The sequence below is a fragment of the Hemitrygon akajei genome, chromosome 8 (assembly GCF_048418815.1).
Source record: "Hemitrygon akajei chromosome 8, sHemAka1.3, whole genome shotgun sequence".
NCBI lineage: Eukaryota > Metazoa > Chordata > Chondrichthyes > Myliobatiformes > Dasyatidae > Hemitrygon > Hemitrygon akajei.
The window spans coordinates 120,467,807-120,480,065 of NC_133131.1; the positions used below are offsets into that span (position 1 = coordinate 120,467,807).

The 12,259-nt window shown below is 41.5% G+C and overlaps 1 protein-coding gene across 1 annotated transcript in view; it reads left to right on the forward strand.

Moving 5' to 3' along the window:
• The first annotated feature begins 11,178 nt into the window (after positions 1-11,178).
• The window catches only part of cyp51 (cytochrome P450, family 51), a 35,085-nt gene continuing 34,004 nt past the window's right edge, over positions 11,179-12,259 (forward strand). Inside the window, exon 1 of the mRNA XM_073054485.1 lies at positions 11,179-11,546. Within this exon, the coding sequence (XP_072910586.1) occupies positions 11,382-11,546 (165 nt within the window). The 5' untranslated portion in view covers positions 11,179-11,381. The remainder of the gene's footprint in view (positions 11,547-12,259) is intronic.

Consider the following 12,259-nt stretch of genomic DNA (forward strand, 5'->3'; position numbering starts at 1 on the left):
TTGTTTATTAATTACTTCATGTATTACTGTTACAAAAAAGTTATTTTGAAAAATACCAGATTAAGTGCTAGATCAAATTTGTTATGAATTAGCTTTTTAGTTTAATGGATTGTTTAAAAAAGCCAATATGATTTAGGGCTTTGCCTCAATGTTTTATAATTAAATTATTTTATTTCAATAGCATACATTAGTTGGAGTACATTTAAATATATATAGATATAGATATCTTTTTAAATATTGGTGAGCATATAAAGCTACAATGGTTGACGTGTTGGGGCTTTGAATGAGTCAAATGGAAATGGAACCTGAAGATGTAACACTGAGTACAAAGAAACATAGAGGGGAGGCCCGGTGGGAAAATCTTCCTGAACATACAATATATTGAGTTTTTATGCCTTTTAAATAATAGCAGGTGTTTAACAAATTTCTACTATTACAGTTGCAGAGCTTACTAAAATATTTTGGGTGTGAATGAATGGTTTCATAGAATTACACATTTGCAAAGGAACCACATTTTACTGACAAAATCAATTGTGAATGTTCGATCACTTTTGTTGGAACAAGGTTCACATTAGTATTCTAAAAGCTTCTGAATGCACAACCCCGATGCCACCTTTTACCACAGTACTGTGATGAATAGCCATTTTTTTACAAAACACTGCAGTTATTGTCTTGACCATGTTTGAAATGCTAAGTGACAAAATAGTCACTCTGGAACCTTTATTTGATCTCATTCTGAGGGACACAATGTGCTCCCTATATCAGTGAAACAATGGTGCAAAACATCTTGTCATTTTAAAATGTTTAACGCCTGGTTCAATTGCCCAGATCTTGACCCATTGTATATACATGACTGGTTTTTTGATGCATTTTGGTTAACTCAGCACTGTTTCTGTGTTTGGCCATCTGCCAAAGTGGAATTTCCCGATGGCCAGCCATTTTAATTCCTATCCCATTCTGATCTGTCAGTCCATAGCCTCTACTTTTGCCATGACAAAGCCACTGTCAGGGTGGAGGAGCAACACCTCATATTCCATCTAGGTAGCCTCCAACCAGATGGCACATTGATTTCTTCTGCCTGTAATTTTTTTTCCCTTGCCCTTCCCTGTTCTTCTATTCCCCACTCTGATCCCTTACCTCTTCTTTTCACTTGCCTATCATCTCCCCCACTGCCCCATTTCAAAGGTGCATTTAATGTCAGAGAAATGTATACAATATACATCCTGAAATGCTTTTTCTTTGCAACCATCCACAAAAGAATGACGCCAAAGAATGAATGACAGTTAAGTGTTAGAACCCCAAAACTCCCCCCCCCATTGCTTAAGTAGCAGCAAAGCAACGATCCCCACCCCCCCCCCACCAGTGGGGAAAAATAAAGCAAGCACCGGCACCCACCACCGAACTCTCAAGCGTGCAGCAAAGTATCAGCAAAGATACCGATTTGCAGTACCCCAAAGACTACTCGTTCACCTGGTATTTGACATACCACAGGCTCTCTCTCTAATAAGGGAGAAAGAGGTGTCTCCGCTTCTTAGCTTGAGGGGAGACATAACAAACATCTCACTGATTTACGATGTTAGAAGTCTGTTGCGTTGCTTTTTCTGAGCTCTTTGCCCAAAGAACTCGGGTCTCTGGGCACACAGCCAGCAGCCAGCTTGCTGCTTTCGATCCCACGACAGACCAGATTCCTGTCGAGACACCGACCTTCGGTCCGCCCGTCTCCAGAGCCACGAGATCCTGGAGCTCCGAAGGTAAGCTGATCTAGGCCGCATCAAATAACGGCCAGTCGTGAGAGCGGGTCCCTTTCCCGCAAACAACCGAAGTCAGCGTGTAACTCCAGGTCAGGGTCTTCAAAAGAACCCTGAATCTGAAAAGTAGAGATATTAAAGATAGAAATAGAGCTGTTTCCGAAGATGCATGCCAAGGAGTCACCGTTAGGCGCCACTGTCTCCTAAGCTCTTTCTCTTTCTCCTGTGATCCACTCTTCTATCATATTCCTTCTCCACCTGTTACCCTTCCCACTCCATTGGTTCACCTATCGCCTTCTAGCTAGCCCTCTTCCCCTCCCCCACCTTTTCATTCTGATCTCTTCCCCACCCCCACCCCCTTTCCAGTCCTGATGAAGGGGCTCAGCTGGAAATGGTCGACTGTTTATACATTTCCACAGATGATGCCTGACCTGCTGAGTTCCTCCAGCATGTGTGTGTTGCTCTGGATTTTCAGCATCTGCAGAATCTCTTGTGCTTTTGACACTGGTTCTTGTTTTTATTAATGGTCACTATACCTTATCCTTTTCTACTCTCTGCTTATGGCTGAGGTGCCCTAACCAACATGAGAGGGTGGAAAATTAAGTTATTTTCTCTAAAGGTAAAGGTTGAGAAAGGAACTTAGATAATTTATTGTCACCAAACAATTGATACTAGAGCATACAATTATCACAGCGATGTTTGTTTCTGCGCTTCACACTCCCTGAAGTACAAATCAAATTAAATATAATAGAAATTTAAATTATAAATCATAATTAGAAAATAGAAAAGGGAAAGTAAGGTAGTTCAAGTCAGGTCCAGATATTTGGAAGGTACGGCCCAGATCTGGGTCAGGATCTGTTCAGCAGTCTTATCACAGTTGGAAAGAAGCTGTTCCCAAATCTGGCCGTACGAATCTTCATGCTCCTGAACCTTCTCCCAGAGGCAAGTGGGACAAAAAGTGTGTTGGCTGAGTGGGTCTTGTCCATGATTATCCTGGCAGCAGTGCTCCGACAGCATGTGGTGTAAAGTGAGTCCAAGGATGGAAGATTGGTTTGTGTGATGGGCTGGGCTATGCTCACTATCTTCTGCAGCTTCCTCCGGTCTTGGACGGGACAACTTCCATACCAGGTTGTGATGCACCCTAGAAGAATGCTTTCTACGGTGCACCTATAAAAATTAGTGAGGGTTAAGAGTGTCTGAATTAATGAAGAGAATTACCATGTTAGATGCTTCTTCATTCTTGTCGAGAAGGGATATTTATCAATTTTAAAACTAGAAAGTAGTCATTGAATTAAATTGAGGAAAAACATACTTGCATGAGTTTTTGGAATTTATAATGTGCTGCTCTGCAATAGATTTGAAGTAATTGAGGCACTTAAAGACAAATGAATCTTTACACAACAGTCTGCTAAATTAATTAGAGAAAAGATGAATCAAAACCTCAGGGATGGAGGTACAGTAGTGAACAATTTGGTGCAATTAAAGTTAATTTGGCTATATTAGATAGATAGATAGATAGATACTTTATTCATCCCCATGGGGAAATTCAACTTTTTTCCAATGTCCCATACACTTGTTGTAGCAAAACTAATTACATACAATACTTAACTCAGTAAAAAATATGATATGCATCTAAATCACTATCTCAAAAAGCATTAATAATAGCTTTTAAAAAGTTCTTAAGTCCTGGCGGTAGAATTGTAAAGCCTAATGGCATTGGGGAGTATTGACCTCTTCATCCTGTCTGAGGAGCATTGCATCGATAGTAACCTGTCGCTGAAACTGCTTCTCTGTCTCTGGATGGTGCTATGTAGAGGATGTTCAGAGTTATCCATAATTGACCGTAGCCTACTCAGCGCCCTTCGCTCAGCTACCGATGTTAAACTCTCCAGTACTTTGCCCACGACAGAGCCCGCCTTCCTTACCAGCTTATTAAGACGTGAGGCGTCCCTCTTCTTAATGCTTCCTCCCCAACACGCCACCACAAAGAAGAGGGCGCTCTCCACAACTGACCTATAGAACATCTTCAGCATCTCACTACAGACATTGAATGACGCCAACCTTCTTAGGAAGTACAGTCGACTCTGTGCCTTCCTGCACAAGGCATCTGTGTTGGCAGTCCAGTCTAGCTTCTCGTCTAACTGTACTCCCAGATACTTGTAGGTCTTAACCTGCTCCACACATTCTCCATTAATGATCACTGGCTCCATATGAGGCCTAGATCTCCTAAAGTCCACCACCATCTCCTTGGTCTTGGTGATGTTGAGACGCAGGTAGTTTGAGTTGCACCATATCACAAAGTCCTGTATCAGTTTCCTATACTCCTCCTCCTGTCCATTCCTGACACACCCCACTTATTATCTTAAGTGCCTTCATGTTACAACAAAAGAATAAGGTATTAGCTTTATCTGCCTTTTAAGTAATGTTTTATTTTTGTATTTAATAATTATATTTAGTAAACAGATTATGTATTACTTTTAAACTAAAGTTTGCTGCTAAATTGCTTAATCTCTAACTTTTACTTTGGATATTAAGTAAATAAAATCTGTTCATTTTAGTGGAAATAAAGGAATAGTGAAGGCCAAGTCCTGCTGGGCCCTCCTCTTGATAAAATGCTTGAAGCATAGCTAAGTTCTAACAAACTCTGCTTTATCAGGAGAACCAGCAAAAGATGTCACAAAACTTATGTCCAAACACTAGCACCTGTTAAATTATATCATTGTCCAATAGAGGGGTCACAAAGGACATGTACAGTATTGATGACTGCAGCACTGACCACTGCTCAATCTGTTTTACTGACTCAATGAACATTGTCTCAAAACTTCAGTAGTAACAGGAGCTTTTCTGCAGGAAGATCAATATTGTTGCTGCCAAAGATCCCAAAAGCAGTTCTTGTTCAACATCAGTCCATGAGGAGGAAAGTGTCCGTAGTTTATGGGCAACCCTGAAGTTTGCCAAACTTGCCACCTGTAAAGAAACTCTTTAAGCTACTCTATGAAAAAGAACTGCTCAATGACAACATGCAAAATATAGAGAAGCTAATTTAAATTCGTATTACAGGCCTGCAAAGTAATTGAGAATGCTAACAATATACAGTGGTAGGAAATAGAAAATTGTTGAGATAAGTCAAACTTGTATGTAATAATTTTCAGGTCTCAGGGAACCCCTGTGTAAAAATTATTGTATCTACAGCACATGGTATGTTAGTGTGATTAGTAAGTTGTAGATATATAATCCAAGAATAATTGTCAATGCTCTTTTGAGTAGAGAATGAATTTTTAGTCTGTCTTTCTTGAAAAAAATTAATTAAGCTTAGCATACCTTTCTTGAAATTAATCTTTCTTTTCATAAATTTTAAGAACTCATTTGGCAAGCATAATAAATTTCTGTTAAATAACTGGCTTAAGCCAAAATGTGATTTTTAAGCTTTCTACAGGTAGGCTTGGTAGATTTAATTTAAATAATGGTAAATTGATTTTAATTAGTGCTATTTACAACATGAACATTTATTAATGAAGTTGAATAGTAAAGTTACTAAAAACCATAAGTCGAAGAAATATGAATAAAGATACAGCCTAAGACACAATTTTATACATGACTTTGAAAAAACATTTTCTTACCAAGTGACATGATCAGGCTCAAATATAGGCCTAGCATGTGAAACCTGTGCTTGTTTTTTTGCTGCAATTCTGGGTCAAACTTGAGATTAACACACACAAATTTCACCATGAGACTTTCTCTCCATGCTCTTGATGCTTGTTAAACAAGAAAAAGCTTGCTCACACATGTAAGACATTGAAAACTGCAGCAGTGTTCATTTCTTTCCTATGAATGGCGGGATAATCTTCTTTCACAGAAATCCAGAACGTCCAGGAGCAGGTCAGTAAATCTTATCCTGAGTGCACAATCAGACTGCAGCTCCCAAAGTTCTTCCTCTTCTCTCAAAGTCAAGTTCTCAGATTAAGCAGAAGATTCAGAAAAAGGGTCCCTCACCCAGTCATGCACTTCTGTTGAAAGGGAGGAAAAATATTGTTCAATTTTGTTCTGTAGTTCTTCCAGGTAGTTTTCAATATTCTCGAGACTTTCTAATATCCTTCCTTACTCTCAAGCCCAAGCAGCAGTGGAGACATTTCAAGATTTCCTTTTGCAACATGATTTTCCAAAGGTTCAGTTTCCTTTTAAATCCAAGAATCTTGTCACTTGAAGAATCTTGGTCGCTTGAAGTCAAAACATTTTCTCCAGGGCCTTGCAGAGACTTGTTCAATTGGTCACATGATGACAAATGTCTCCTTTAAGCAGGCTAGTTTTTGCAGCCATGCTTCATCTACAAAGCACTCAGAAAAATCTGGCGTACTATTTTCTTGAAAGTACTGCAATTCACCTTTCAGCTCAAAGACCTTGTTGAGAACTCTTCCTCTGATAAGTCACCGGATTTCTGTATGTAGCAGGAGATTGGTGTGCTCTTTGTCCAGGTTTTCAGTTTTTTAAACATTCTTGAGTGAGCTGGTTTAATAAAGTTAACCACTTTTGTAGCATCATCCAGAACTTTTTTCTGGATGTCACAGCCCAAGTTGACGGAGTCCATACAATCCTCGGAAAATGCACTTCTCACTCCTCATCAGCCTACCGGCCTCCCCTATCTTGCATCAAAACCTGAGAATGGACTCCACCAAATAAACACGATCCTATTACACATTGCCATAAAGTGCTGAGAGACCTCTAATGAGATTGTGAACGGGACTTCTTGGTCACTGCCCACCACTGTGAGCACTAGTGGTGCATGAAGTTCAAAAGATGATGTTCATTTTTTTTGTAATCACGTCCTCTTGCAGAACTCTGGTTGAGAAACCCTGGTCTAGGCCTTTCTACATTTGGAAAGTTTCAATGAGTTGCCCCATCATTCTTCTAAACTGGTCCAGCAGTCTATAAACAGTCCTCATATGTCAATCCTGTCATTCCTGGGATCATTCCTGTAAGGTGCTGTAGTGTAGCAGTTACCTTAATGCTTTACAGTGCTACTAAACTGGAAGATTGGAGTTCAATTCCTGCTGCTGTCTGTAAGGAGCTTGTACTTTCTCCCTGTGATCACGTGGATTTTCTCCGGGTGCTCTGGTTCCCTCCCACATTCAAGAAGACATGCAGGTTAAAGTTGGTAAGTTGTGGGCATGGTATGTTGGTGTCAGAAGCACGGTGACACTTGTGGGCTGCCCCCAGCACTTCTTAGACTGTGTTGGTCATTGATACAAACAAAATATTTCAATGTATGTTTCGATGCTTTGATGTACATGTGACAAATAAAGCTAATCTTTTTATCTTTAATCAAAACTGCTCTATATCTACTCCAAATTTGGTCTGACCAACATCATGTAAATGCGCAACATTACATTTTTATTTTCTAATCCTCTCAAAATGAATGTTAACATCACATTTGCTCTCCTTACTACCCACTCAACCTGCCAGTTAACTTTTAGGGAATCCTGCACTAGGAATCTCAAGTCACTTTGCACCTCCAATATTTCACTTCCCTCCCTGTTTTGAAAATAGTCCATAACTTTATTCCTTTTACCAAAATGCCAGGCCATACACTTTCCTACACTGTATTCCATCTTCCACTTCTTTGCTCATTCTCTTAATCTGTCCAAGTCCTTCTGCAGACTCCCTGCTTCCTCAACACTACCTGCCCTTCCAACTATATTTGTATCATCCACAATTGGTCACAAAGCTGTCAATTCTATCAATTATTATCATTGATATATAATGTGAAAAATAGCCAACCCAACACTGACCCCTGTGACATTCTATTGTTCACCGTAAGCCAATCAGAATAGGCCCCCTTTATTTCCACTCTTTGCCTTCTGCCAGTTAGTCAATCTTCTGTCCATCTGCTATCTTAACTGTAGTGCTTTGGGCTCTTACATTGTTCAGCAGCTTCTTGTGCGACACCTTGCTAAAGGCTTTCTGAAAATTCAAATAAATGACGCCCACTGACTCTCCTTTTTCTGACCTGCCTGTTAGTTCCTCAAAGGATTCCAACAGATTTATCAGCCAAGGCTTTTCTCCTTAAGGAAACTTGTATGGTAGGATAAAATGTAAAGCCGAACAATGGGAAAATGACCTGAGCTGCTGCTATAGAGTGATGGGTGGCTGAGCTTGATGAAACATTTCAAAACACGAATTGCAGAACATGGTTAAACATAATATGCTAAATTTATGTTATCACTGAACTCTACTGGGACACTAGCAGTGGGGAGAACTTGCCCCCTTCACCCCAGTATGATTGGGAGCAAACACAACTATTCCACACTTATGGAGGTACTACATTGCTGGACCGTGTTGCAAGTGATGTTGGGGACAGAAGAGGGAATGAAGGTGTTTCTTTAGATAAGTGTTGTTTTTGTTCCCTCAAGGACTGAATACAATGATTAGTGCTTTAAAGTTATTGTGCACCTTCTTATTTCGCTCACTGCTGGATTTTGAATTGAGCGTAACAAAACCACGCCTTCGGCCTATTTTATCATGTGGCTTCAAGAACTCTGAAACGTCATCAATACTTGCCGGCCCGGAACATCTTGCCAAGCACTGAAGTCTGGTTAACTGGCCTATAATTTCCTACCTTTTGTCTTCCCTCCTTCTTAAAGAGTGGTGTGATATTTGCAATTTTGCAATTCTCCAATTCTCCGGACCCATTCCAGAATCTAGTGATTCTTGAAAGATCACTACTAATGCCTCCAAAATTTCTTTCAGAACCTTGGGGTGTTGTCTATCTGGTCCAGGTGACTTATGTACCTTCAGATCCTTCAGCTTCCCAAGCACCTTTTCCTTAGTAATAGAGACTGCACTCCCATCTGCTCCCTGGACACTCAAATTTCAGGCATGCTGCTGGTGTTTTCCACTGATGCAAAATATTCATTCTATTCGTACACCATTTTTTCCCACTACAATCTCTCAAGTGTAATTTTCCAGTAGTCTAATGTCCGCTCTTACCTGTCTTTTACCCTATATATCTGAAATAACATTTTTGGTATTCTCCTTTAATTTTTGGCTAGCTTATCTTCATATTGTATCTTTTCTGTCATTGTTTTTCAATTGCTTTCTGTTAGTTTTTAAAAGCTTCTCAACCCTCTAGCTTCTCACTAATTTTTGCTTTATTGAAAGTCCACTCTTTTGCTTTTAACCTGTTCTTGATTTCCCCTGTCAGCCATAGTTGCCTCATCCTCCATTTAATACTGCTGCTGCTGCTTTGGGATAAACTGATCCTGCATTTTCCAGATCACTTCCGGAAACTCCAGCCATTGCTGCTGTACCATCATCCCTGCTCGTGTCCCCTTCAAATTAACTTTGACTACTCATCTCTCATGCCTGTCATTCTCTCTACTCAATAGTAATACGGATACATCATATTTTAGCTTCTCCCTCTCAAACTGAGGTGTGTCTGAGCCTGATTCCATCTGTGCCACATGGGAAAGTGTTGGGAGAAGAGGGATTGAATGTGGTGGAGATGGAGAAGTGAACCACAGAGTCACAGTTCCAATAAAGCCCATAGAACTTGATGGACAACATCTTTCTTTCAGGCACGTCATGGCTATCAGGACTCAACATTGAATTCAGTGATTTCAGGTAACCAACCCTTGCCAGTTGTATGGAAGTTAAGTCTGTTGTGATGAAAGGTGATCACACCATTAACATCATTCTCTTTACAGATGCAGCCTGGTTTCCAAGCAACACACACAAAATGCTGGTGGAATGCAGCAGGCCAGGCAGCAACTACAGGAAGAAGTACAGTCGACGTTTTGGGTCGAGACGCTTCATCAGGACTAACGGAAAAAAGAGATGGTAAGAGAATTTGAAAGTGGAAGAGGGAGGGGGAGATCCAAAATGATAGAAGACAGGGGGTGGGGAATGAAGCTAAGAGCTGGAAAGGTGATTGGCAAAAGGGATACACAGCTGGAGAAGGGGGAGTATCATAGGACGGAAGGCCTAGGGAGAAAGAAAGGGGTAAGGGAGCACCAGAGGAAGATGGAGAACAGGCAAGGAGTTACTGTGAGAGGAAAAAAATAAAAATTAGGGATGGGGTAAGAAGGGGAGGAGGGGCTTGAATTTCCAGCATCTGCAGATTTTCTCGTGTTTGCATTTTAAAATAATTTTTCATATTATTTATTTTAGATTTCAATCAAGTACAGTGTCTGGTATTTCATCTTTTTAATTTGTGATGTGTGATGAGCAAACCAGGCTGAGATGGTGTCCAGAGTTGACCCCCTGTGAACTATGCTGCTAATGAGAGAGAGAGAGAGAGAGGAGAGGGGGAGGCATCCTGCTGCAGATGCTGATAATGAGAGAGAGAGGGGGGAGAGAGAGAATGATTTAGTACTATGGCTTCTTCGATAATTGTTTATTTTTGCTCCAAGGACACTTTTGCTTGCTTGTGTAGATTCCTGCTGAGACAGCAAGGCGGTGCCAGGTGAGGTGATGGATGGCTGGTACCCCGGCAGGGGAGATAAAAAGCAAGTCTGCTGAGACACAGGCAGACACACCACGGGACACTGAACGAGTGTTGTGCACCCACGCGAAGGTGGGGGTTTGGAGGATCGATTCGGGGGAATTGATCAGAGGCTCACAGTGTGTGAAGGCAGACTGGTGGGGGCTTGTGTGTGTGTCCACCCTCACCTGGGTGACAAGCTTGCCACTGAAGGTTGGCCTGGTACTGAGGGGGTCACAGTCGGTGACCACAACAGGACAAGAAGACATGGAAGGTTTGCCTGCAACTGCATCACCCCTCGCTCTCTCTCTCTCTCCAACGGTACAACAGCAACTACCTCGACTTAAACTAAACTGAACTGAACTCTGCACCATTATAAGACTATTCATTTACCCCTAGACTTCGATAGAGCTTGGTTTTGATTTATATTTCTACACTTCTATATATATCATTGCTAACCTGTTTTATATATATGTTTGCATTTTATAGTACTGTATTACTTAGTTTACTAATAAACACTTTTAGTTACAGTACCACCGGACTCCAATGCCAATTCCATTTCTGCTGGTTTGGTAACCCGGTCACAGGGTACGTGACAAGTTGCATCTTCACCTGGTTGGTTAAATGTAATTAAATTAAATCCAGAATCTACTGATGTTTTTCAACTTTCTGATTGCCACTTCTTCTGGTTCTATAATGAAATCGTCCCCAAGTCTTAATGCGCTTTCAGCAGCGAAGTTCAACCGGGAGAGAGACCCCCCCCCCCCCATCTCCCCCGGGATCGCGTCACTGCTCGGGCTGCTTTGTGACATCATATAGTCAGACATCAGTAGAGCGGCGGGTAGCCAATGAGCGTTGCTCGAGTCTGCAGCTGGTCCGGTCCGAGCGGCGGGCAGCCAATGAGAGTTGCTCGAGTCCGGTCCCTGCGTCGGGCCCGCCCCCTTGCTCCGGGTCCCTCCAGCCAGCGCTGCGGTGAGCGTGTGTGTCTTGGTGCGGCGGTCTCCTGTATGTCCGTTACACCGTAACTACAGCGGTGGAGGCAGAAACCGCTTGCGGCCGTCAGATTGCATCTCAGGGCAGAACCCCCCGGGACTACCGCTTGCAAATCTGTACCGTGCAGGGAGGGGTGCCGAAGGGCTGAGTCTGCGGTCGCCGCGATGCTGTTGCTGCTGCTGGAGGCTGGCTCGTCCATCCTGGGAAATGCCGTGGAAAAGGTCGTGGATGGCAGCTTGACGTCCATGGTGCTGGTTACTTCAGCTTTTATCTTAAGTCTGGCGTACTTCTCCAAAATGAGCCTAAAACATTATGAAAGTCCGAACACAGTATGTATCAGAACTCAATTCTGTTATATTTTGGAAATGGTTCTTAACTTTGTATTATCATTCCCTGCAGGAATCCGATGCCCCTGGCAGTGCGACATTTATTGCCCATCCTCAGTTGCCTCCGAAGTAGGGAACAAATTGAGAGTAAACCACCTTTGAGTATGAATAAATCATACTGGAAGCAGTCGTTTTCAATTTATCTCAATTATTTAAAACGTGGTTCACTGTTCCTTCAGATTAACTGTTACTCATAAGGATTGCCATAGTAAAAATTATTACCAGGAGCTGACTATAAATATCACATTGTTTAATTTGTAAATTATAATGTGGCTGATATGTTGTCGAAGCTGTAGCAGGCTGGGAGCCGATCTGACAGGTATTTCTAATGATTCCTTAGTGTTGACAGAGAAAGTGTTCCAATTTGCAGAAACCAAGAACTAGGTGATATGGACTAAAGTGATGTTTTAAAGAAATACGTGATATGAAACTTTTATACAGCACGCCATTAGAGTCTGCCAGTGATAATAATAGAGCCAGACATAATTCCTACTGTCTTGTTAACATTCTGTGACAGCACCTCAGTCATTTTTGATGCAATGGTTACCATCAGGTAAATTGCAAACTGTAGATTGGATGGATCTTTGTTGCTGCCTGTGAAGTAGTTACAGAATTGTGTTCGAACTAATTGAAAATTATTTTGCTGTAGAAATTTG